This window comes from Genypterus blacodes, unplaced genomic scaffold (assembly GCF_046128005.1).
Source record: "Genypterus blacodes isolate CSIRO-AG114 ecotype Tasmania unplaced genomic scaffold, CSIRO-AGI_Gbla_v1 ptg000058l_1, whole genome shotgun sequence".
Taxonomy (NCBI): Eukaryota; Metazoa; Chordata; class Actinopteri; order Ophidiiformes; family Ophidiidae; genus Genypterus; species Genypterus blacodes.
In genome coordinates, this window is record NW_027466870.1 from 7,717,501 (window position 1) to 7,744,339 (window position 26,839).

At 45.6% G+C, this 26,839-nt stretch overlaps 1 protein-coding gene across 1 annotated transcript in view; it reads left to right on the forward strand.

Moving 5' to 3' along the window:
• scfd2 (sec1 family domain containing 2) overlaps positions 1–26,305 on the forward strand; it is a 77,031-nt gene extending 50,726 nt beyond the window's left edge. The window contains exons 6-9 of the mRNA XM_076153519.1: positions 15,120–15,265; positions 19,973–20,107; positions 24,088–24,207; positions 25,931–26,305. Of these exons, the coding sequence (XP_076009634.1) occupies positions 15,120–15,265; positions 19,973–20,107; positions 24,088–24,207; positions 25,931–26,023 (494 nt within the window). The 3' untranslated portion in view covers positions 26,024–26,305. The remainder of the gene's footprint in view (positions 1–15,119; positions 15,266–19,972; positions 20,108–24,087; positions 24,208–25,930) is intronic.
• Positions 26,306–26,839: the final 534 nt, after the last annotated feature.

Genomic DNA, 26,839 nt, shown 5'->3' on the forward strand with positions numbered 1-26,839 from the left:
GAATTCTCCTGCCTGTGATTGGAGGAGATCAGGTTTCATGATTTAAGAATTATTAAATCATACTTTCCGCAAAATCCCCTTGAAATATTGCGCAATCAATTTGAGGTAAATGGACGGCGGGGCTTAAACTTTAGACTACAATCTGTTTCAATCTGACACATCCAGACCTTAATGAGCTCTCACAGCTCAGCTTCATGTGACTGCAGTGTTTTACTTTATTCATGCTGTCAGTCTGTCTGTCAGTCTGTCTGTCAGTCTCTTCCATTATAGAGTTTGTGTCCAGGCTGAAGCTGACCTCCGGTTGGACTGTAGATGTTATAGCATCTATTGATACGAGAAATATGACGAGATGGAGATGGATCATTGTGCAAATGTGGAAAACACTAAACTAGATCTTCAATAGTGTGGAGTTGACGATCTTTAATGCTCTTAAAGGGAACACGTTGTGCTTTTAGTTATTTTCTCTCATTATTGTTGAAAGATAGTAGAAACATTGTGTTGAATGTGGTCAAACTAGCATTTTACACTTTGTTTTTGCTGAGTCCTTAGTTTCTATCGCATGTTGTCTTGAAGAAACGGCACTTGGAAATGGCCCGTTTTCCCTCAGTGTGCACAGCAATGCTGACAGGTAAGAGTAGGAGTGAGTTGATGTTTTGTCGGTACGTTAAAGCTTTGAAGCATTCCAGAACAGACAGCCAAGTTAAAGAGAAGAACATTGAGCTGTGTGTGTGTGTGTCTGCTTGGACATCTCAGCCCAGCTTGTTACCTGTGTGAAACTTCTTCCTGTGACTGAGTTTATCACTCTCACACACACTGGGCTGGAGGCTGCAGCTCATCCCTCCTCTCCAGCTGCAGTGACCGTGCCACCAAACCGTGCCATATCAAATGTTCCTTTTTCTGGGACGTGGAAAAGCAAACACACAGCAATACGCAACATTTTGGATCTCCTAGCATCATGTCGGGTGCCATATGTTGTAAAAACGTCGACATAAAACCCCTTGCCTTGAATTTGACAGAGGAAACATGCTATAAAACATCTTATCCTCTGTTTACTGAACGAGTGAGACACCTTTGGGTTTAAATCATGAACCTGTGCAGCTCCAAGACCTCATCTGTCTTTATTTCACAGAAGTGGGTCATGTAGTTATGTTTGGATGTCTGTTTCAGATGTCCAGTGAGATAATCTGCTCTTTTATTATGATGCACGGCGGTGCTGTTTTCTCTCTCTCTCTCTCTCTCTCTACTCTCCCGTCTCCGTTCTCAGCCGTTACACTTCCCAGCTGCTGAATGAGCTGCTGCAGCATCTCTGGGTTCTCTTTCAAACTTTAATCATCCTCCGTGTCGCACCTCAGAAATGAGCCGATGATCCCCGTAGGAGCGTTTCACAAAGACGGAGAAGCGGCGACAGAACTGAAGGTTAAAAGCGTTATGAAGTCGTGTCAACACTTACAGGGATTCGACTGGAATTGGACTTGAAATTGGCAACTGTCGAGGGCACACACACACACACACACACACACACACACACACACACACACACACACACACACACACCTGCCAAAGCCCAACAGCCGGACTCTGACACTGACTTCACTTCTTTTTTATTGCTGATATAAAGGCAGATTTTAGGAACAATAACTTTGAATCAGATGGGTGAAAGAGATTGAGTGTGCAGATTCATCACCCAGCTGTGTTGCAGATTTCATCTCCTGGATCCATAGATCTGTAGCTGCTGGATGTGATCTATAGATGCTTGTATATCCTGCACACCGGGGGAGGTTCTGTGTTTCTATCGCCGATATTTCAAAGAGAATCCATCCATTCTTAAAGTAAAGATGTGTAATAATGTGTGATGTTATTGATTTGAGCGTTGTCATCAGGCTTTGATCAGCACTGCAGATATTCAGAAAGAGATGGGATCTTCTCCGTGAATCAAATTGATTTCTGGCTGGAGTGTTGCCCTCCTTGTTTTTCTACATATTCCTCCATATGCTTTTGTTTTAAACAGACTAAAGTCCAAATACTTGCAGCTTCACGGCGTGCAGTTTGTCTGAAACAACAGATAGTGACAGTGCTTATGTGGTTCAGACCATATGGGATTTACAAAACATTCTCTCTCTCTCTCTCCCTCTCTCTCTCCCTCTACACACACACACACACACACACACACACACACAAAGAGCACCACCAAAAAGTGAAATTCAGTGTAGAAATAGTGAGAAAAACACGTAAAGAAGGGAGGAGGAGAGAAAGTGAGTGTTTTTCTTCAGGTTTAGAGTTGGTGCCTCACATCTGGACCGCAAACTCCCAACATTTCTCTGAGATGGAGAAGTTGGACACACACACACACACACACACACACACACACACACAAATGACGCTGATCTCCCAGAGGACAATGAGCAAAAACAGCTCAGTCGTGGCAGCAGTGTGTGTAGGGAGTTGGGGGAGCGTGTGTGTGTGTGTGTGTGTGTGTGTGTGTGTGTGTGTGTGTGTGTGTGTGTGTGTGTGTGTGTGTGTGTGTGTGTGTGTGTGTGTGTGTGTGTGTGTGTGTGTGTGTGTGTGTGTGTGTGTGTGTGGCCCTGGCTCATGAGCAGTAGAACAGTGCCCCCTGGTGGTGCTGCAGAGACGTGCAGTGTTTTGAAAGCGAGCTGCAGTGAAATCTGTGAGCAAAGTCTCTGTCTCTGTCTGCGTGTTTGAGGTGGCTGTGGTGTTTTTGTCCTTGTCCTCTATTATTGGTGGAATCTATTAAATTCCTCATTCCACATTTGTCTCCTTGAGGCCAGACTTCACTCCTGTGACAGAGGAGCCGTGTTCTTGTGAAATATGTGGGCGCTCGCTCAGTGTTTGCTTTAGAGTTGTTTTTGTTTCGAGTCTTGGATTTCTCGGCTCAGTTCATACTAAGTAGACCTAAGACGACCTTACATGTGCCGTACACACTGACATGTACAAGCAGAGGGGTCAGCGGGCCCCACACACACACATGTGTTAGGAGACTGAGCAGGCTGACTTTGAACTTCTATAATCTATAATCTATAATCTATACTGCAGAAGGAAATGCTCTTATGCTCTTATATCACAAAGGTGTTAGGCAGGAAGTGTTTACTGTGCATTTATGTATGTTCCCCCTTACGTGTGTGTGTGTGCATCTGCGTGTGTCTGGCTGTGCACACGTGTTTATGCGTTCTTGTGCACTGGCGCGGTGTGTGTGTGTGTGTATGTGTGTGTAACTCTAACCCAGTGTGTTGCTCGCAGGAACACAACAGATGTTCAGATGTTCCTCCTCGGAAAACAAACAGAGTCCAGGCCGTGTTCCCCAGGACAGACAGACTGTCAAAATAAAAGACCCACCACACATCCCCCTACCCGGCCCCCCTCCCTCTGCAGTGACACTCACCTCACAGGCGGTGTGTTTGCAGGTCACACACTTCTGTCAACCTCACTCTAGTAATGTGTGGATCAGGGTACTTTACCTTTAATGAATGTGTGTTCCATCAACATTCTGTTCACTTAAATCACTGTGTGTGTGTGCGTCTGTCTGTGTGTGTGTGTGTGTGTGTGTGTGTGTGTGTGTGTGTCTGTGTGTGTGTGTGCCTGGGCCATCCATTACTGCCGTGGAGTACAGAGGAGGAGCATGATAGTAGAGAGAGGGAGAGGGGAGAGCAGAGGAACCCTGCCACCCTTTCCTCCTCTGGCTCACCCCTTTGATTAATGTAGCGCCCCCTGTGGTGTGTAGCAGAGCTCTGCAGGGGCCTCGCAGAGCCCGGGGCCCCTAGGTGAAGACAGGAGTGGAGACAAAGAGACAGAAATGAAGAGAGAGAGAGAGAGAGAGAGAGAGCTGAGTCACTGAACACACTCATCTCCTGCCTCTTTAATGAAGAGAGCGTGGAGCATTCTAACCTGACACACACATTCATCCGTCTCACACATAAAACCAGCAGATGAAGTCGAGGGCAGAAATGAAAGCTCGCTCTGACACGGAGAGAGAAATCATTTGCCCGGGCGCTGATAGTAAAGAGATGAATGTGACGGAGGAAGAGCAGGGGTGAAGCAAACAAGCTGCTGGAGCTGTGAAATCCAAGAGGATCAAAGTGTCAGAGGAGTCGTAAATAAGCACAATCCTGGCTCCTCCCTGTGGAGAGACGGAGCGGACGCAGCGCTGCTCTGCCTGCGACGGCACAGAGCAACGGGACAGCGCCATAGAGCCAGATATCTGTGTGTGTGTGTGTGTGTGTGTGTGTGTCCAGCTGGCTGTGTGTGGATTTTTGTAAACATTCTATACTTCACACGAGGCGATGCCAGTATAGTCGTCATGAAAATAAGGGAGGAGATCCATCCAACCCCTATCGGCCAATATACTTTCCCAGAACTTAAAGCGTGTATGCGTATGTGTGTGTGCGTGCTTCTGTGTGTGTGTGTGTGTGTGTGTGTGTGTTGTCCTAGTGTTGGAGGCTACCAGCGCTCTGAGCTTGTTTCCTCTGGGCCACATGTGCTGTTTGGTACTCTGAGCCTCAGTAATGAGAAGTCCAGGTGCAGGTTTTACCCGCAGGGAGGAAGTCGTTGTTTACTCATATTTGACCTTGTAGGTGACCTCTCCCTCTCCATAGGCTGCTTGACCCCTAACAGCATTGTGCCATAGACGCCTCACTGGCTCACACACTCAGCTTTGATCTTATAGCTGATAAATAATGAAACTCTTATTTGATACATTTGTAATCGTTGCATGTTGAAGCCAGGGGATAGGGGCTGTAACCATGGAGACAGGCAGCTTATAAGAATCCAGACATGAACTCAGGATAAATCATGATTTCACTCCATTAACAGCACAGCAGAGGAAAGTGTGTGCTGACATCAGAGCAGGTGGTTCTGCAGCTTTGCATTGCATAAGATTATGTGTGTGTTAGGCTGTGTGTAGTGGAGAGAGAGAGAGAGAGAGAGAGAGGGAGGGTGTGTGTGAAGAAGGAACATGAGAAACATACAGTTATGCAAATGAAAATCTGTTATTTCAGATGAAATTGTAATCCTTGTGTTCAAAGTGTTGATGCTGGAATCTGACGTTCCTCATAATGTTCCTGTCTCTAAAGAGGAGCAACAGGAAACTCTTAGAGTCCAACTGGAATTGTGTGCACAAAACTGAGGCGAACAATTTAGAAAGCATCTATTTTTGTATTCAATGTACAGTATTGGCCAAACATCACTCAGTCCCAAATCTACCAAACACACATTTATTCAACAACATGAACTTCATAGATAAGTGCTTAATAAATCTATTTCAATTGATATACATTTATTAGTATGGAACTCATTCAATTCCTCGACATTGACACTTGATCCGTTTATATTCTTGTTCAGTATAGATTATGTGAACTGTTGCAGCTCTGTGTTTCACCAGCAGAGGGCAGTCTAGGCAGTCTATCAATGGAAGCTCTAGTTTCATAGGGATTCATGATAGCCTGATACAAACACACTTTCACTCATTGAAGCTACACTCTCATGCATATTTGTATTGTTTAACACTGTTGAGGCCCTCGGCGATACTTAACAATATTTATTTAACTCTATTTAGCTGGGAAACAAATCTCCAGTATGATTTATTCAGTTCACTTTCGACACTGCCACTGTTCTCCTCCAGGGGGCAGAATAACCACACTTACCAAACAAACAGACCAAACGATATTCCTCTTAAAGCCTTTCTTTTCCTTTTCGAGCAGAGGGAGCAGGTTTGTCTATAGATGGTGACTTGTTTAACTGAGTCTAATCTCACAGCAGAGTCCTACAGGCCCGGTCTTTGTCAGAGCTGCTTAAACGCTGCCAACCCCTGCTGGGAGATTAGAAAAGGAAACACTGAGTCTACTTTCCGTGTGGAATGGCCTGATGCCTGCAGCCGCTGACGGCGGGCCTCAGGAATGATCCTGAATTGAGGAGTGATGAAAAGTGGCCCTTATTGGCAGGAGACCTACACACACGTACACACACACATTCACACTTGCGTGCATTCTAATCACGCATGTGCACACGACCACGGCATATCTGAGAAAATTAAAAATCGCTGTGTCAGTACCGACCTGGCACACGCACACACACACACTCACACACTCAGTCATCACAGAGATAATGACATTCTTTTACACACACACACACACACACGGATGCATGAATGAACAGCAGCACAGACCCCCAGGTTCAGCTGGGTTCAAGTCCCTGACCTACACTAAATACATAACTAAGTGTTTCTGTGGCTTTGAGATTCTTCATAGTGTTTATCATCATGGGACGGAGGCGTTCCAATTCATCCTCATCATCCTCTGCTCCTCAGAGTGAGAGCTGCCCCTCGCTCTGCATTCTTCACTTCTGTATAGACGAGGTTACATCCAGTGCGTCACTGGATTCTTTCACCCTTGCGTTATGTGTTAGTGGATATGTAAAGGTGTTTTTTTTTCCCTCTCTTACATAAGACAGTTTTCATGGCCTGCCACTTGCAGATTAAGGAGCCGTGTCTCCTAAATGCACAAAGACCTCTAAAGGTTCTAATCAATGCTCTAATTAAAGCTCAATTATTTTCATATAGAAGCTTGCAGTGATCCAGATCCATGCAAGGCTGTATGAGTGCACACATACACACACACACGCACGCACGCACGCACGCACGCACGCACGCACGCACGCACGCACGCACGCACGCACGCACGCACGCACGCACGCACGCACGCACGCACGCACGCACGCACGCACACGGGCACCTACCTTGAGTTTTTCTCTGATACCAGCGTTCATTCAGAGCAAACAGCCCTCTCAGGCATTGTGAAAGTATTGGGTTGCCATGTCAACTCACTGTGTTCTCAGCTGAGGAGAAATAAATCCTGCAGACTCGCTCCATAAACACCTTGTGACACACTATATGAACTCAGACACCCTATTTACACACTAGCACACACACCTTTAAAGAATGGAACACACATGCTACACACAGATCTTCGATGTTTGATTCCAATTTTTGCTTTTATCTCCTTTTAATTGTCTCTTTTGTCTCTATTTCTAAGTGGCTGACGTTAGATCTCAGTGTTTACATAGCTCACATGTACGAAAATAGGTTTAGTTCATTACATTTACAAGGCAGAGATGAAGGCTTGGAGCACTTGTTGCAGTTTGAGCTTGTGCGTCATTCCTGTGCGCACAAAGTGTCAAAGTGTAGCAAATTCATAAGGACTGACGTTTGGATCTAAATAAGGAACTTTTGAATGCAGGCCGATCCAGAGGTGAGGTTAGATGAGGTTGATTCGCCGTAGAGTCGTTTGGTCGCTGTCCCAGAACAGAATGTTACACGGCGTCTTGCTACATGTGTTGGAGCCGCTTCCATCATTAGAAACTTCTCTAACTTCGCTATTAATTTGTTTTTCTTGGAATCGCTTCATGCTATGACTTACTCAGAATTCCGATCAAAGTTTTCCATTCTGTTTTAGGAAACCCGAGCCGAGTGTGTGAGTCCAGGGAGAAGCTCTCCTCTGAGCGGCCGGCGATGATGATCAGGATTGTTGTCCTTCACGTTTGTCACTCATATCAGTGCATTTAGATTACCGATCACATCACAGCCTGTTTTGACTCGTCGGCATGGTGACAGCATCTAAACGCATCTTAGCACCTGCTCCTGAAGGTTCTGCTGGAATGTGGTTTTGTAACTACTGAGAGAAGAGCAAACACAGACTATATTAAGTCAACCGCAGTGGAAGAAGGAACATAATACACGCTGTGACACAGACACACACCCTCCCTCCCCCCTCCCCCCTCCCCCTCTTTTCATTCCATGTGAAGGAGGGGGACTCGTGTTGCATTGCGTGCAGAGTTGTAATTTAGCCTTCGTCTGGAGTCGCTGGCTTTTTCTGTGCCATGCCAGATTCCGCTCTTGTACCTTGAAACCACTCTGAGAATCACAGAAACCGCCGTGATTACGATACACACACACACAAACACTGCAGGTTCACACACAGGGATTTGCAAAACAAAGAAATCACCAACATGTACACACTCACAGACGCACAACGCTGTAATTACAGAGGATCAAAGTGAGTCTGGCAGTCCGGCTAATAGCAGACGACAGGGAGGTGAAACACAAATCAGGAGCGACAATATCAAAGCGTAAAGCTCCTGGGTTAACCTGAGGACAAACTACTTTCTCTTACTCTGATGAAAGTTCTGCTTTTATGCTGTTATTAGTGCGGCAATGAATTAAAGCTTTGTTGTCTGGGAGAAAGAGTGTGCTGGGAATGAGAACGGGAAAGAAAGTTGTGACGAACGTTTAGCTAGAAAAGCTACAGAGGCTCAAGAATCTGTGTGTAAGCAGCAGAGATAAGGATACTGGTTACTTTTCTCTCTCTCTCTCTCCGTCTTTCACTCTCGTACTCCCTCATTGTATGTGTGTGTGTGTGTGTGTGTGTGTGTGTGTGTGTGTGTTCGCGTGTGTCTGCCATTTAATCTGCTCTGAAGGCATTGAGTCAGATGGGAACATTATGGCTGTCACTCTCTAATTGAGCGGATCGTTACCCTGTGATTTAAGCTACTGTCTCCACCACACACACACACACATCTATCTCCCTCTTGCTCGCTGTTTACTGCACCCACATCCCACTGGCTCACACACTCTTCGGTGCAGCGAGGTGTTTCCCCTCAGTGGGCCTGACATGCTCTGTGTTTGATCTCCTCACGCCTGTTAACGTACAGCATAACATCAGCGGGTGGCGTTGCCAAGCCCACATGCCCACACGGTAACACAACCACCCGCTTGTCACGGAACCTCTCAGGAGTCAGAGCTTTACATGCAACTTTCATTTTTCATGCTTGAGACCACGCCTCCCTCAGCGCGGATTACAACATGTCCTGAAGAAGTCAGGAGTTTGGCACTGTGTGTGTGTGTGGGTGTGTGTGTCCTTCTCACTCTCTGCTTCCGCCCATCCTTTCTCAGATGAAACACACACCTACCCTCCACCTTGGCACAGGGAGGTCTCATAGAAAAGAGAGAGGGTTGAGTTGAAAGTGACTGTAAGGTGTGTGTGTGTGTGCAGCTGTGTGTGTGTGTGTGTGCAGCTGTGTGTGTGTGTCTAAATCATATAAAGCCATTGTTCCACACATCCTAGAGAGCCTGTGATGTCGTCCAGATTAGCAGGTCTTGTGTTCGCTGTCAAGTGAAGGATTAAAGCTTAACACCGGAATTCAGCCAACTTTGAGCCCAGCTTTGTGTCTTGGGGAAGTTATTAGGCTCCTCTTAATGACCTAATGGGACAAAACTGCATTCAAGTGCAGCACCGCTCAGCTGGGACACAAGCATCCACATGAGTGTGTGTGTGTGTGAGGATGCTGAACCTGAAGCATCCAGCATCCTCAGCTGTGTTAAGCTACTTCACACTACACACATTTTTGATTTAGTAAAGCAAACGTTCTCCCCCACAGTCGTCACTGTTAAAGGAAGAACTGCCAAATGAATCCTGACTCACTAAGTGTCTTCTTCACCGGAACTACAAACATGTCTTAATCTTTACTTTTCCATCACACTTTGTATCACAGTGCAAGTGAAGAATGTGTGTGTGATGACTTCACCTGTATGATGCGCACACACACACGCTGCAGACAAACAGGAATGAGACGGTGGCAAAGTGAGTTCTTACCCAGCATTCCACACAGGATTACAGAAGCTCTGATAGAAACTCTGATATTATTTTTGTCTCTCTCTCGCTCTCTCTCACTCTCACTCTCACTCTCTCTCTCTCTCTGCCCCTCTCTCTCTCCTAATCGCACGCTCCCATTACAAATTAAATGTATAAGTCGTCTCCTTGTCTACATTCCGTTGATAAGTGCAGTGTAATTAGTTGTGATTGTAGGCAGGGACTGTTGCAGTGTTTTAGGAAGGGTTGTCGAGGAAACAGACTTTGTAATGTCCCTCCTGCTATTCATCACAAACCATAATCCCTCAAAGTGTTTGTTGGTAATGGATGGATAAGCCTGTTGTTGTGTTTACCTGTGTTCCTGTCCTCTTGCCTCTGTGTCTCTGGGCTGTTTGCTGTGTTTGTGATGTTTCTCATGACGACACACGACTCACAGCTCCACGATGAGGTCTTCTTAATAACGACGGCCCCATGGCAACCGCGACAATAAGCACTAGATATATACCGAGCCAACTTCATGAGCTGAGCGGCCTTAATAATGATGCATAACCTGGCTGTATTAACTCTTTATAGCTCTGTGTGTGTGTGTAAGGTGACAGCAGTGCCGCGCCGCAATTATAACAGAATGGCAGCAATTATATGATGGCTGCAGATGAGTGCAGAGTGCAGCACAGGTCAAAGGTGAGAATCATCTGATGAGCAGGGAGGAGAGGGGGCTGATGTCATCCTAATGTGTCTGACTCTGCCTCAGCACTTATCTGGGTCCTCTTAGAGTAAACACAGACACAGATGAACACATATACTCAGAGTTTATGCATATTTAAAGATCCACTTCTCAATTAATAACAAGTTATCAGTAGATTCATCGGTTTTGAAGTAATCGTCAGTGTCAGTTGGTCAATACTCAGTATGTGAAGGCAACAGGAGGAACGCTTATGTGCGGCTCCATCAGTAGATTTGTGATTTCTGAGGGTTTGTAGTGTGAAGGTTGTATTTGGTGCGATGCCCCTATAAGGGCGTCTCTAAGGTGGACTCCATGGTCCATGGAGCTCAGTCTCTACACGCCCACATACTCGTCTTCTTCACCAACATAAGATAAAGCACCTGTGTGGTTACTCCAGGAGTGAGCAGAGTCTTAAATGTGATTCATTTAAAAGGATTCTAACTATTCCTCACAAATGAATGCTTATTACAGGAGGGGGATGAAATTGTCAGTGACATCATTCCACCTCCACTGTGGTATAAAGTCAGCTTGTTTCCTAGTTACAAGCCACACACACACACACAAGCAGAGGCAACTGCCTGATGTGCTGTGGAGATTTGTGCAGACGGCAACTAATCATTACATTACATTACATTACATTACATTACGATCATTTGGCAGATGCTTTTATCCAAAGCGACTTACATTACATCATATTACCACCCTTCGCAGAGGGGGGAGCAATTGAGGGTTCGGTGCCTTGCTCAGGGGCACCTCGGCAGGGACTCGAACCAGCAACCCTCCGGTTCTTAAGCGGAAGCTCTACCCACTCGACTACTGCCTCCCTGTTTGTTTGTTTCCCCGTGTGCCACGTCAGAACAACACACCAGGGGAAATCTCTAAGTCTGATTGTGTGTGAACTCAGCCACCAATCAGATTCACCTCCATACTCCTGTTCGAAGTTCCGTTTGACTGTGTGTTGTGCTTTAAATCCGTCAATCAAGCTGAGTTCTCCAGTGCTGTATGTGTGAGCAGAGTCCTGTGTGTGTGTGTGTGTGTGATGTGATTAGTATTCCTGTTGTGTGTCTGATCTGTGTCAGGTCTGTGTGTCTCTCTGGTGTTTGGTCTCATCCCTCTCCAGCTCCCTCTCTCTCCTTCATTAGCGCTGCATTCCTCACCGCTCCTCTGCTTAATTAGCTTCACCTTCTGAGCATCACGCTTGTGTCCCTCTTCTTAGCTGTTGTCCGCCTGCGACCCGGCTGGACCTCATTATCCAAACGCTCAATCAGGCTGTCTGACCTATTTTGGGTCTCGTCTGAGTTCTTTGTGTTCTGCGTCTCCTCTTGGCTCGGCTTGCTTTCATGCAGGACATTTACAAGTGTGATTAAAGAGGCCGTGTGAGAACCCTCGCTTCACTGATTGGTCCGAAGTTTCTGGTTATGGATGCAAGAAAATCAAAAGAGGAAGAAGGCACAGAACTCTGTGGTTGCTATGTAACAACCATCATACTGGACCTCAGTGTCTTGATGCAGGGTTATCACTGAGTGGCTTCTATCTGCTTCATTACGTCATTGCTTGTCTAAGATATAAACCATATTCCAAAATGCTACGTACTTCTGGCAACTCCAAACTGTTGGTTTGAATTTTGTTCTCACCACAAATAGAAGATGTTTGTGTCCGGACCAAGACCTCTGTGGTGTCTTAGTGTGGTTCCTTCAAGGGCACAGTATGCTTATGGAAACCCCCTTTACACCAGACACTTCCTGGTCTTGGTCCTGGTCCTGGTCCTGGTCCTGGTTCTGGTCCTGGTCCTGATCTTCAGTGATGTAGTCCAGCAGCACTAAAAATCCTCTTTGTTAGAACTTCAAGGCTTCAACGATTTATTGACAAGGTCTCACTCAATGTCAGCACAGAATCTACAGCGATGAGGACACTCTGTCTCCCTGGTGACCTCAGGCTGGGTAACACACTGTTACACTGAACACACACACACTGCTGCTGGATCTGACCAGCTGGTGGGATCTTGTCTTTGTTGTCTTGTATCTTTGAAACGATTCAGTGAGGTGTGAGACATAGGTGCATAGATGTAAACCACTCCCTGTGTTTAGGTTTGACTTGGTTAGTAGAGGTTGTGCTTTCTACAGAATCAAAGACTTAAATACACTCATCACTTCTTACACGCACACACACACACACACACACACACGCACACACACACACATCTGTAAGCAGGCATTTATCATATTTCAAAAGCATTCAGGATTTGAACACACCTCAGTGCAGCCCACATATTCCTGCAAGTGACATGGGTGTGTGTATGTATGTGTGTGTGTGTGTGTGTATGTGTGTGTGTGTGTTCTACTGCCGGTAAACGGGCGTTGTTGCGGTAAGCAGTGTGTCGCGTGAGATGAAGTGGAGCAGAGAGGTTCCGCCTCAGAGCCGGCCTGGACGCTCCCCTGCTGCAGCACCTGGATCTCTGCTTTCTTCTCTGGCTCTGCAGCACCAGGATCAACATGGAAACCACAGACGACCCGGTGGCCGTCATCTAGCGTACCGCCACAGCCTCAGCCCTGTGTTTCCCTTGGCAGCGGCTCAACCAGCCCCTCCCTCCCCTCCCCCCTCACACACTCAAACTGCCAGTCACACCTCCCACTCCCCACCTCTGCCCCCGTACCTCGATTCCAAGACTCCCAATCAAGCATCCACCCACCTTCCTCCCCCAGCCTTCATGTCTCCTGTCATACACACATCCTCAGCTGTCTCTTTTATACTTATTATCTGGTCCTGGTTGCTTATTTGACTTTTACACTTTTTAATATTTTAGAAAGCTCAAACAGTTTTTTTTGGATGCCTTTCTCCTCTTCCTCCTCCTCCTCCTCCTCCTCCTCCGCCTGGAAAGATAAGACCCACATCTGAGTCTTCATGCTCTGCCCTTCTGTTTTCACCGCAGTTTACCTCTCCGTCAGGGCCAAAGCAGCGGGCCAGACGCTTCACATTCCTACAGACAGCGACGCTAAACAAAGAGCTGCCAGGCTAAACTTGATCTCATCTATAAGGGAAGGAGGGAAAATAACAGAGATTAAGACCTGGCTGTGTGTGTGTGTGTGTGTGTGTGTGTGTGTGTGTGTGTGTGTGTGTGTGTGTGTGTGTGTGTGTGTGTGTGTGTGTGTGTGTGTGTGTTATCTAACTGTGTTGACGTTGATGTATTCCTGGACATATATAATGTGCCAAATATAATCATGTCAAATATTTATGCAGCTCAGTTTTCCGACATGTTGAAGCTGTAATCTCGTCTTTATAATCAATTTATGTGACAGGAAAATAACCTTCAGTCTGCGTGAAGGGGAGAGGTTTAATCTATATCCTGCGGCTGTTAGATTTGATCTGTAACACACTTTTATACGCATATCTGTGGTGGTTTCCTGCTAAAGTGGGACAGTGAGCTAATGGGCTGTTATGTAATCTTGAAGTAAGAGTTTGACTCGAGTTCCCGCTGGTTTCAGCCCAGCACAACTAGTCAAAGATTGAGTGCGTGACGGTTGTACAGAGCTTTTACTGAGGAGACTGCACACACTGTTATAAGATAAGATAAGATAAGATGAAAGCTTATTATCCTGAGGGAAATGACAGTACAGTGCAGAATGAAACTAGAACCAGAAATCAAGTGATCTGTGTTCCTATAGTGCTGTGTACTCAGTGTTTGGTTGTAGCGCTGCACGTATATGTGTGTGTGTCACAGTCTGGGCTGAGTGGAAGCAGACGGCAGTCGCTCCTGGAGCTTAATCCACTTATTCCTGCTCCCAGTTTGCAGCTCCTAAGTGGAAGCTTAAAGTGGCCGACGGTGAGAATCCGTTGAAAAGCAGGAATCTGTTTAAGTCTTTCATATCTCCAAGGCTAAATGACTGGATCAGGTCGACTTGCTGTGTAAGTCAGCTGTTCCTGCAGCAGTGAGGGCGAAGGCGCTCTCACACACGCTCGGCTTCTGTGAGCACAGCTGGAGCCGACACACTTTTGGGCTCTTGCTTTTATACGTTCTATAACTTTGCTGACCTTCTTGCTAAGTAAAGCCAAGTGCATTCCTGCAGGAGGCGTGATGGAGGTTCAGGTGCAGGCTGACCTACTTCAGCCTGCTTGCCCTTCATCCCATCACGCTCTCTCACACTCACTCTCGCTCTTTTTGACTTCCTTTTCTTGTTATCACGCAATTTTCCCTCTCCCTCTCTCTGTCTTCTCTCCTGCTCTGTCATGTTGGACCTTTTCTCTTAGCTCCAGCTCCTAGCCTCCCCAGGCATGTGTCTTTAGTAAGCGGGGAACATTAGCTTTTGATTATACAGCAGTATTTTCTCCTGAAATAAAGGAGCTCTTGTGCTCCCTGGCTCGCTTTTACCTTGATAATTGCGTTGAACGTACACCCAGCTGAGACAATTACCTACACAGAACAACATGATACATCTCATACCCCTGCTTTCTTCTTTTCTTTTCTGCAGACGTGAATACTTTCTTGCATGTTAGTCATCTTTTCAGGTCATGCAAGCTTTGAGTTTGTTCAGAACTGGGTATCGTTCTAGCAGTCGGCCATTCTACCTGAACATCCCTGGCATTTGGCTTCTCTCGTCTGAACAGAAGTCTCTACTGACGACACGTATGACGTCTGGGCTTCTCACAGCCGTACTGCAGTGTGATATGTGGCAACTGTAAACTTGTAACTGTATGTAACCCTTGCTCTTCCCCTCTGCGTGTGTGTGTGTGTGTGTGTGTGTTAGGTTGTACAACTCCAAGTGAGCTGACCAACGATCTGGTCCACTCTGCAGTGGAGGACATGTTCCAGACCCTCCGGGGGTTGAGCCTCACCAGAGACCACCTCAAGAAACTGCGCTCCGTCTACACAGCCAGCGACGGAGTTCACCAGGTATCAGATGCACACACACAGTCGGAAGCAAAGACACACACACACACACACACTTCCTGTCATAGATCGTTCCCTTCCTTGTGAGGCAGTCGGATGTTTCATGTCGGATGCTTCATACATCAAAGGAACACAACTGATGGCCGTGATCTGCTGATGACTCTGCTGAAAAGAACAACGGCACGGAAGTGGCCCAAAGTTTAGTCAAACACACACACACACACACACGCAGCCTTTCACTCTGCTGCACCAGGGAGAAGGCTATCAGGAGACCTTCAGCAGACGTCCCTTTTGTCCTCCTCCTCTGTGCGTCACACAGACCTTCATCCCTCACAGATTGTCACCGAAAGCGGCCGAATAACCAAAGAGAATGCAGATATTGGTGTGAGGCTGTGAGAGCCAGTGCCGTGTTGTGTAACGTCCCGGGGGCCTGTGTACATCTGAAAGCTCTGTCATTATGAAAGGCGATGACTTTTTCCTAGAGGTGGTCCACAGTGACTGAACAGCGGCAGAGACGGCGTCCTTCAGTCTGATTGGATAGAAGCTGAGTGGATTATAGGCCAGGGAAATATACAGAGACAAAAGGTTGTAATCATTTTCATGGCCAAATACATAAAAGAACAGAACATCTTCAGCAGGCAGAACAAAAGCTTTACAGCAGATGTTTACTTCAATGTCTTTATGGCTTCTCGCTGTCTTTTATTGTCTTCATCCTCATCAGCTGCTAAGCCACAACACACGAGGCCTCATGGTGACTGGAGGTCTGGCTCCACAGCAAAAACCCTCAATGTTTGAAAATGTCTTCAAATGTTGACAGATGCTTCATTCTATTTGGTTCCATTTCATAAACTTCTGCCACTCCATCCATAGATGTGATCTCCTCAATCTGAATTCCAAATCTGTAACATTTCCTTGTAGTTGTTGTTGTAGTCTTTCAGAGAGAGAGTTCTGGCCTTATTTGCCTCCTGAGCCCACAGCAGACATCTTTTCCTAACGGCTGGACGGCTGGCTTCATCTCCATTCTGCCTTTCGTTCGCATTTTCTGTCTCCTTTGTTTCTTATCTCCACTTATTTAACAATTTCGACTTCAAAACTTGACATTTTCAAGTCTTAAGGAGCTATTAAGTGAGTGACTGTTCATCTCTGAGGAAACCGGAAGTCCACTCTTTCCCTTTTCATGCCCAGCATCAGACTTGAAAGCAGACTGTGAGTGATATTTCCCTTTAGTTGTTCCAAAGCTTTCAAGCAGCGTCTCATTCACCAGCTCATTGAAGCCCAGTGACACGTTCATATCCACTCTGACTGAATGACCGTCTCTCCCGTGTCAGTGATTGTATGCTTGTGCGTATGCATTAGAGACACACTGTGTTTCAGTGAGGACAGAACTCTCTGTCCCTGCTCCTGCAGCATTAGGACCTTGATATTATATAAAAAGAGAACAGCGAGATATCTGCCTGATTCAGAAACACTTCAGCGTCTCCCAACATGAAACTCAATTTCAAGTACCTTCAAAATTAAATTACAAAACCTAATTAGAGGAAGTGATAGAGCCTCATTCCACCTGTGCCAAAACATCACTGAGCACAACACTGGGCTGTTTTGCAGTTTTGTAAAGATGCAGGCCTTGGAGAGAAGAGAACTGTAAACTTCAAATAGAGAGGAGCTGAGAGAAAATGGAGAAAGAGAACTACAAATTCCAGGCCGGGGGATTCCACATTCAAACTGCCTGGGCTTGTGTCTGACGGATCGGCGGTGTTCGTTACGCCACACAGCCATTAGTGAATCATCAGGACAGTTTAACTGAAGGAGGAGGAACTAAACCAGTGCCCAGAGTGAGACACATTTATGTCTTAGGCCTTATGTTTCTGGAAACGTTCTTGCAGTGCAGACGTCTCTGCTGTTGGCACAACCGCTGTGTGAGATCACAAATCACGTTAACTGCTGAGCACACAAAGTGATCCTGCTTCATCCGGACACTTTAGCTGTTACACTGAATTTGCACTTACATTCATATTAGCTTTACTTTTTTACGAATGTACTTCCCTTTCTGAGCAGTTTAGTGAGTGCAGATTTCAGCAAAAACAATGAAATAATGGAGGGAATGGACTGTGATTGTCATTTCTCTCTCCTCGGTCTCCCTGGAGAGCTCTGGGCTGCGTCGGGCTCTGTTAGTTGTTCTTTGTGATACCGAGCTTTACAAATAAATTGGACTTGACTTGATTTGAAGCACTTGGCATTTTCTTTCTTAGCTGGACAGAGATCTTCAAGAGACTAGACAATGTGATGTGAACTTGTGTGATTGTAGTAGATGTTGTAAAGGTGCATGTGGGGAGGCCGCACCAGAACCAAGTCTTATGTAAGGCCCCAAACTGACAAAGGGCAGCCCTGTGTACCAGTCCCTGAGTACGCTGTGTCACTATCTTCAGTGCACAGTAGTGATTAATTCAAGCAAACTGAGTCACTGTTCAGTTTACAAAGTGGAAGCTCTGGGGATTTACTGCCTCACTCTGTTTTTAAATACAAATCAAATCATCAAACACCCGCCCAGCTATAAACTCTACTTGTTTTATTGCCACTGTTTCTAAGAAAGATTCCTACAGTGATGAACCGCTGTACTTCCTGGTAAAATGGATCAATCAGGTATGTTGGGAGCAGGTGACTGGAGGAATCGCATGTTGACTATTGATCTCAGAAGACGTGAGGGCTCTTGTTTCATGACTGCAGCTTTACTGAGATGTGCTCTGGAGTTGCATAACCAGGATCAAATCTTACATTTAGAACATGACTCATCTACGTCTACACAGTTATTTTCATCCTGCTGGATACATTTATAGAAACACATTTTACACCTTTGAATAAAGGTTTTAAATTGCTTTCTTTACATAATTCATCAACCGTCTAAATAGCTTGAGCTGAGGCCAGATCTGAAACGTCTCCCCGCCTCTCAGCAACAGGATCAGTATGTATATAATGTGATCACATCATCCATCATCACGTGGTGCGAACATGTGAACAGGAATCATATGAAGCAGAATTAAAGAGAAACAAGAATCACCTGGAATGTCTTTGAACACAACATTCTTCTCTCCTCTGCTCTTGTTTAGATGTTGTTTTGAATCGTTTTTCCATTCATCTCCATACCAAAACAACGTGGGGAAATTGATGTTGTAGGTGTGTGTGTGTGCCTATGTTTGAATGCGTGGAGGAAGACTGCAGAAGCAACATTACCTCATGCCTATTTCCGATGTTTTGATCCTGTGGGTGTTTGGCCCGGTGATTAAACAAGGCTGCTTTTTACCTTTGAGTGCATTTTGGGTAGCGGATGAAAATGGAGGGTGGATGAGTGGGAGAAGGAATCTGCAGCATTTATATCAGCCATCCCGCAGGTGCAGTGCGTGAGTGTGTGTTTATCCCACGTGTATGTTTGTGTTATTTTCTCCGTAGTTGAATCATTAATGTGTTTCTGTGGAGGTTGGACTGAAGCAGAGGAGTCGCGGTGGCTGTGCCAAATGTTTACACAATTCATTATGTATGTCGCATGGCAGCAGCTTCTCCCTGGGCGTAATTGATTGTGCTCCTCAGGGACTAAAGGAGTGGGATACATACATACAGTACACACACACTTACATACATTTGACTAATGTGTACACGTGTCTTGAAGTGCCTCTCACGCTTACTTCATGTAAACGCAGGATCTTGATGTTTGGGCTTTCATGTGTCTCTGCTGAGATTGAGGGGAGGTTATCAATTCATTTGTGTGCTGGGAGATATTCAGTCTATTTTAGAACGTTCAGCTATGAAAAGCATTTGAATAAAGCTTTGCCAAGTCTTATCTGGCCTTTATTGTTCCCTTAGACATCAGACTTCACTCCCATGAAAAGAAGTCCACCCTGAATTCTTGATGTGCTTACTTTGAGGGCTATAAATGGTTTTGCTCTGTGCGGGGGGAGCTGGGTGAAAACGTATACTCCCTGGTTTACACATTAGGGACGCTTTAGGGGAAGATGTGGTTTTTAGTTCTTTCACAGAGAGCAGCATTTTGTGGAAGCTGCTACTTTCTCCTGTCAAAGGGAGTGGGGAAGTAAACCCAAATATGCCTGCTTAAGCTAAATGGATGATATGTAACTGTGGAGATGTCGACTTGGACTAAGTGAGTGTTGCAGAGTGAAGCAGGTCAGGTCACATGTTTGTGTCAGTGGGCTTGGGTGTTCAGCCTGCGATCCCTAATGGACCTTGTGCTGTGCATCATCAGAGAATTAGAGATACAGTTTTAGAGATTATATACACATCTGTGTCATTTGCACCACAAACAGACTGGAATACCTCTGAGTTTCTATGTAACACGGTCACAATAAAGGTCTCCAATTATTTTGCTGGTAGAAATGACGTGTTTAATTATGCTACAGAAATAACGACTGGATTATAATAGACTTGCAAATGTCAGCTCTTGAAGTGAGCAATGCCCTAGTTTTTAACAATAAACACAAAGCAGTGCTATTATCATTCTGATTCATTCAACAGTTGAACTTTGAATGAATCAGCTGCCTGCCCTCTGGGGTCAAGCAGAGCTGTTAATACCTCCACTGTCTCTCACACCCACAGACACTCACACACCTCCACACTCCAGAGCTAAAGATACAACAGTTACCTCAGTCCTGGTATGTTGTGCATGTAGTTTTGATACATTTTGTTTGATTGTGTGTTTTGCAGGCGACATATCGTCCGTTCCTACGCCAGATCCTGGAGGAAGTCTTCCACCCTGACAGACCTGAATGTCCCGACATCGAGCACACGTCAGGAGGCCTCACAGACCTGCTGAAGACCGGCTTCAGCATGTTCATGAAGGTTAGACCCACATAGCTGCGTCCTGCTTGAGAAGTGTTTCAGGAGGTTAAGACACGTGTACTGATCCCTGGTTTGATTCTGGTCTGGCACTGTTGTTACACGTCATTGCCCTCCCTCTCCCTCTCCCCCTCCCTCTCCCTGGTTCCTGTTTCTCTACACTTTCCTGTATGCAGTAAAACCAAATAGATTGTAGAAACAGGTACAGCACAAACAAGGTTATTGTCTAAACATCTGACTAGATGGTAGAGCTTGATAGGACTCCAACACAATCCCAATGTTCTCGTCAGGGCTCGGGCAGGTCCAGACATCATTTCAAAGATACACATCAGGCTCTTGTCGGTACAAAATTTCCCTTTCAGGCTACACGATGAAGCCCGGCAGTGCAGTCCACACATTGCTCGTTGGTGTAAAATGAAAACAACCTATTGCGAAAGTTCTAAGAACCTGTTGAAGTTTTATCTGATGTCAGGTCTGTCCGACACAATTTTGTTCAGGTTACAGTGTTTGGATTGAGATCTCTATGCTCAGGCCAGGTCGGACACAGATTTGCCAGACAACGATCAGGTGTGGAATGTGTCGGGTTGAGTTGGAATCAAACGGCACACTTGGGTTTTGGGTTCAGCTCAGGTTTTCCGGTTGTGTAAATTAGACGGCAGAATATAAAGTCCTACCTGATAAACGATTAGAAGAGAAATAATGGCTGCTCCTTTGATTTGGGTCTTGTCATCTTTGAACATATTTATTATCAAATGTATTAATATCTGACACCGACGTTTGAAAGCTGAGTAGGCATCGGTTGAACACTGAGATGAAGAGAGCATCGTTACAGATTCCACGTCTGAATAGGACTTTCTCCACGTATTTAGGTCAGATCCGTCTCATCCACCTCAACTTACCTTCACCAGCTCGGCACAGTGAGGCATGAGGTGTCTCATACCACTATGTGAACTTGACCTGATTTGATAATTTGCTGAGTAAGATCTGGATTTCTACACATGGTCTCAGTTTACCGTGAACAGGCCAAACACTAAATCAGGTTCCTGCCATTTGCCTGTCAGGAACAATTTAGAAACATCATACGCCGTTCACTTGACGGTTTTCCTTCACTATTCACTCTCTTCAACCACAGGCACAGAGTCTTAAGGCAACACACATCATTTGAACAAGATCAACGCTTCTTAGGACTGATTTTATCCTCAAAAGGAGGTATAGCGCTTCACTTACAGTCCCTTACTAAAGGTCTCTTTAAGGTAACCGTGACCTAAATGCAGAGAGGCATATTTGCCATCCAAGTGTTATGAGATTGAACCTCAAGACTGGCTGGATAAACAGCTGTCATGTATCTCAACACACCATTCCTTCAAATGTATTATCTAAGTACCCTTGAGCAAGTGGTGGGACATTATGATTTTAGCCAGATGTTTTTTCTGCCACATATATAGATTTTTGGGCTCGTGGGTAATGTATATGTACCACATAGCAGATCGCTATCCATGCTCTGATTAGCCCACATCTGGACTTGCTTAAACTGATGATTACCCAGGGGGAGGCATTACACTGGTTGCATAAGGCTTGGCCTGGTTTTGGACACATTAAGAGTGTTGGCCCACAAACCATCAACTCAGACAGACTAAGCCTATAAACATGAACCTGGGGTATTCAATGGCAGGGCAGCACACGGCCGAAATGCCATAAAACGGTCCTGTAAACTTCTATTTTTAACCACAGAGTCTCCTCTGTCCTCTGTCACAGTTTACATCCTGAAAAACCATGTAGCTCACAGTCTGTGACCACCAAGAGCTTGTAGGCTGTCATCTTAAACTGGCCGTAAAAGAATTGTGTGTCAGCCTGTGTGCGTGCGTGAGTGTGTGTGTGTATCTGTGTGTCTGTCCTGTTCAGTCTTTGTTTAGACGGCGCCTCGTTTGTACAGAACTCTGGCTCCTGCTCTGTTGGCGCAACATTCGTTCAGCTGTGTCCTTAAAACTGAGAACAAGAAGGACAATGAGAACAAGTTCACTGCACAAGTTGCTTTATTACCATAGTGATGTTGTAACTTTATGGCTGTTGTGATGATTTCTGACCGCTAGGTCACTAGTTAGCTATAGTTAGTAGGCTGATCTTTTGCTCAGCTTAGAGTAGGTATGGTCTGTGTTTACTCTATGATATCCACCTGCTATGGCCTCTACAAAAGCAATTAATAATTACACCCAACACTTTAAATACATTTATTACATGAGAAACTGACCAGTTAACCATTACTCTGTGCTAGCCTAGCTACTGTGCTGCAACATAAACAACCTACTAGCTAGCTTAATAGCAGCAGCCTAGAGTGGAATTGTACTTTTATACTAATTGTGAAATGCTACAGGGTAGTTGTTGTCTTTTGAATTTTCAATTTGAAAACTTGACAGCCCTCTAGTCGACCTCATTGTTATACTTTTCACTGTACGAGCAGTGGACAGTTTTGGGGAAATCTGTAAATATATAGCCAATGGCAGAAAACCTGAGGAAAATGGGGGAAACCGGATGCTTAAGTCTCAACAAATGGAACATGAATAAACACAAGCTAGTTCTTTACCGGACTGAGACTAGAGCTAAAAGAAGAAAAAGATCCTGAAAACTGACAGAAATGTGGCAAATTACAGTTTGAAACTCTAATTTTGTGCGTAGGGTATATTAGATTAAGTTTATTTTTTATTTATTTTTTCCAGATTTACTTACAAACCCTTCAGTAAATCTGTCCCTTAGACTTCATATTTAGAACCTCACTGTGACTCAGAGGTTAGATAAGGCAATCTAGTACTTTATTTATCTTGAGGGTAATTCTTGGAACATGATAGTTAGACATTTTAAAAACATTCCACTTAGCAGAGGATGGTTTCGATCCATCGATCTCTGGGTTATGGGCCCAGCACGCTTCCGCTGCGCCACTCTGCTACTGATATGAGACTTCAAAATCACATACTCTGTCTTCCTTTAATAGTATTTCTGGGACAAGATGTTCCCTTTTCAGCTTATACACAAAGAAACTGATTCATCATGTATTCATCATGTGTTCATCATGTACAATTCCTACCATTAACTTGTGTCTTGGTTGATTCAGGCAGTGGTGTAATTGAAATGTGATCTCTTAGGTATTCTAGAAGCAGACGTGTGTTTGCATTAATGAGATTAGATTCTCTCCACTCTCTCCCATGTCAGAGCACATGGTTGAGACATTCTGCATGTGGTCTTGGTCTGAATCACGCAGGAGATGAGAGACTTGCACATGGAGCCGTTGTAAATGTAACTAAATATATCTTTGTGGCTGCTAAACACAAACTACCAGGTGGAGAATGCACTATAACCTACTTCATAGATTTCCAGAGAAACACACGTTGAGCCATCCCTGCCACGCTTCAGCACAGCCTCCCGGTGCTTCACGTGTACAGCCACACTTCCCTCAGTTCCACCCCCTGCGACTCTGATTGCTCAGTTCACATTCAAAGGCAGCAGCTGTGTCTTTCTTGCAGCCGGCAAACCAATCGCACGCAGCCCTCATTCTCCAGCAGCCAATCACACCCAGCAGGCGCACCAGACCTCACAGCGCATCCTCATGTGAGAATCCCTCCCTGACCGATACTCACAATGGCTCCTCGCTATGGTTCCTACAGCAACATGGGTCGTCTGCGACTGTTTGTACATCCGTGTAGGGATGTGTGTACACGTTTACATGTCCACGTGTCACCTGTCATAACACCAGAGTGAGAAGAAATCGTGCTTTGACCTTTGGAGCCGAAGACACGCTGAGTCATGTCAACCCTCATTAGCATCAGCACAATGTAATGTCCAGCTGTGTGGTGACTCAGCAGTGAAAGCCAAAGAGAGACACAGACGATGATGGAAAGGGAGACGACCGTGTGGAGCCTCGCCTGCATGTGTTTTCATCACTGTTTGATATCAGGAATCAGACTCTTCTCTAAATCCTGTTTCCCTCGCAGGTAAGCCGGCCACATCCCAGCGACAATCCTGTGCTCTTCCTCTTCATGGTTGGCGGAGTCACGCCTTCAGAGCTTCGACTCATCAAAGACACTGTCGCCACCCGGAAACCAGGGACCCAGGTGAGTGAACAGCAGGAAGAGATGAAAAGTTGATTCCAGAAACACAAGACATAATTTGTGTCTTTCAGCCTATATTGATCCACCTGGCACACTCACTTCATGCAGCAATAGTGCTGGTATGTTAAAATGAGGAAGGGCTACATTTCATACTCAAGCTCTGTGTCTTCTGTCTAACTGGAGAGAGAATAAAGTGAAACTGTGCTGTCGTTCCCCTACATCCCTGCTTACAATTGTTTGGAGAGAACAAAAGCACAGAGCAAACACAGAATTACTGTTTATATGATTAATCGTGTTGAGATTACCCAGACACAAACACACACGACCCCGCCCCCCCTGATGATTGTTGGCTTTTCCCTCCACTTTATGCCATCTGAAAAAAAGTTATAAATACCTTTACTGTATTGGAAAAAGCACGCAGCATTCAGGGAAGACCACCAACAGCAGGGTAGGAAACAACCAGGGCCAAAGGTCAGAATCTATCAGCCTAAGTCCCCACTACGCCCCCTAAACTAACCAACCAAACAACCAGAAAGGAGAACCTCAGTTGTTGTCCAATAACTGTGCATACCTTGGTGGTCTGTTTCATTTGTCTGTGTCATTATGACTGAATGAAAACACAAACCTAGTGCCCTACACACCCTGGAGGTCGGGTCAGGCCTGGAGGTGAGATGTCTGCACACATTAACACAGCCGTGATGTACATGTGATGCTGCATCTGTCTGCCGACGTGCTTATGAGGTATGAGCTCTGATTACATATGCAGTCCACCGTAGCAAGCTGGGCGTGCAGATGAATGCGTTTCCGTGGGTTACAGACGGTGAGAGCAACAGCCAGAGAGAGAGAGAGAGAGAGAGGGAGAGAAAGAGAGAGAGAGACCTGGCTAGGTACTGTATAATCTGAGGTCGTCTTAATAAATGGGCTACAGGCAATGAAAGGCCGGGCGGAGATCAAAGCTCACCATCTGTAATCAGGAAAAGGGAGTAAAGACAAGCTTGTATAAGACACTGCTGGGCCACACACACACTGACCTCAGCACACACTCTGACCTCAGCCCACACACACACACATACATAGTGTAGAAGGAGGGAGGCTGGTTTACATGTGAATTGTTTTATACATTGTGTCTCAGCGGCCTCTCCCTCTGACCTGTGTGAGATCCCTGAGCTGCAGAATCACACACAAAATTTGATTGAACCGCACCTTCAGAAATAAACTTTACAATCCTGAATGATACAAAATAAGGAGTCCTGTTTCTGTACTTCATTGTACTTGGCACTGCCTGGTAGTGATTCTCCACCTGCGGAAGCTGGTGTCTGACCAATCAGCTCCACCCTGCAGTTTCTGGACCATTGAAGAATAGGAGGGACTAAAAATGGATCAGGATATGTTGTAGACTAAAGCTCCTGAGAGGAGGCTATACTTAACCCTGCCACTACAAACACGCCAGCGGCCAGTTTTAGGTGCTGACCCAGTGTTAAAACAACACTGCTGCAGAGGAGAAACAGAAGAGCTTCTCTGTTGGGTTTGTAGTTCCTATTCTAATGAATTGAGATGACAATGTTTACCGACTGCTGAGGCGCCTGATTCATGCACATGCTGCCGGTTGCCAATTTCCACATTACTCAGCGTGACATCCGTGTGTGTGTGTGCTTCATTCGTCAGCGTAGCCTTAAACAAACTGACCTGATTCAACATTTCTTGATTGTGCTGTGTCCTCCTTCAGGTCCTGGTTCTGTCCACCAGATTGCTGAGACCCACAGACATCCCCCAGCTGCTCTTCACCACGCAAAGATTGGTTCCTGACATTGGCGTCTAAGCGTGTCGCGTGGCAACGCACACTCGTTGCATCGGTGATACACATCACATTGCATGTAATGACATTCTCTGTTAAAGGCTGTGGGAGGGTGGGGAATCAAGGATATATTAATTCAGTTAAGAAACACGTTGTTGACACATTCCTGCACGTGCACTCTGATGGTTTTGTGGCGGTAAAGTAATCTGTAATCTGTAATCTGTAATTTACTTATGTGAGATTAACACAGTGTGAAGTGCTGCGGCATTAAATATTTATAAGAGCAATAAAGTCATTTACTTTTCAGACATGTGTGTGTGAAATAGTTTGTTTGCACATGCAGCAGGTCACACACAGTTATTAAGCCTTCTTTAGATCAGGATGTGTTGAGCGACACCACATGTGTGAAGTCATTACAAGTGAAGGTGTGAACACAGGAAGGCCTGCTGCTTTAAAGCTCCATCTCAGTCACAGGGTCAGAGGAGGGGAATACACACTCTCCACACACACACAGGGTCCATTCTCACCTCCAAACATCTGATGGAGACAAATGAGAGGAGAATAATTAACAAGGGGGCTCCATGGCCGCCCCTGCTCGCCATACGATCCCTCCTCCGCCCCAGCAGCAGTCTGCTGCTCACACCCAGACCTCCTCGTGTCACAGGATTCACTTTAGAGCTCACACCCATCCTCCTTTTCAGGTCTGTCAGTGAGTGTGAGGATGACTTGCTTTTAGAGGCACATGAGCCTGCATGTCAGATAAGGGCAGGATTTCATTTGAGGTCTCAGTATGAAGTGGGACTATGCTGCTGCTGCTGCTCTGTGGAAAACTCTTCATCT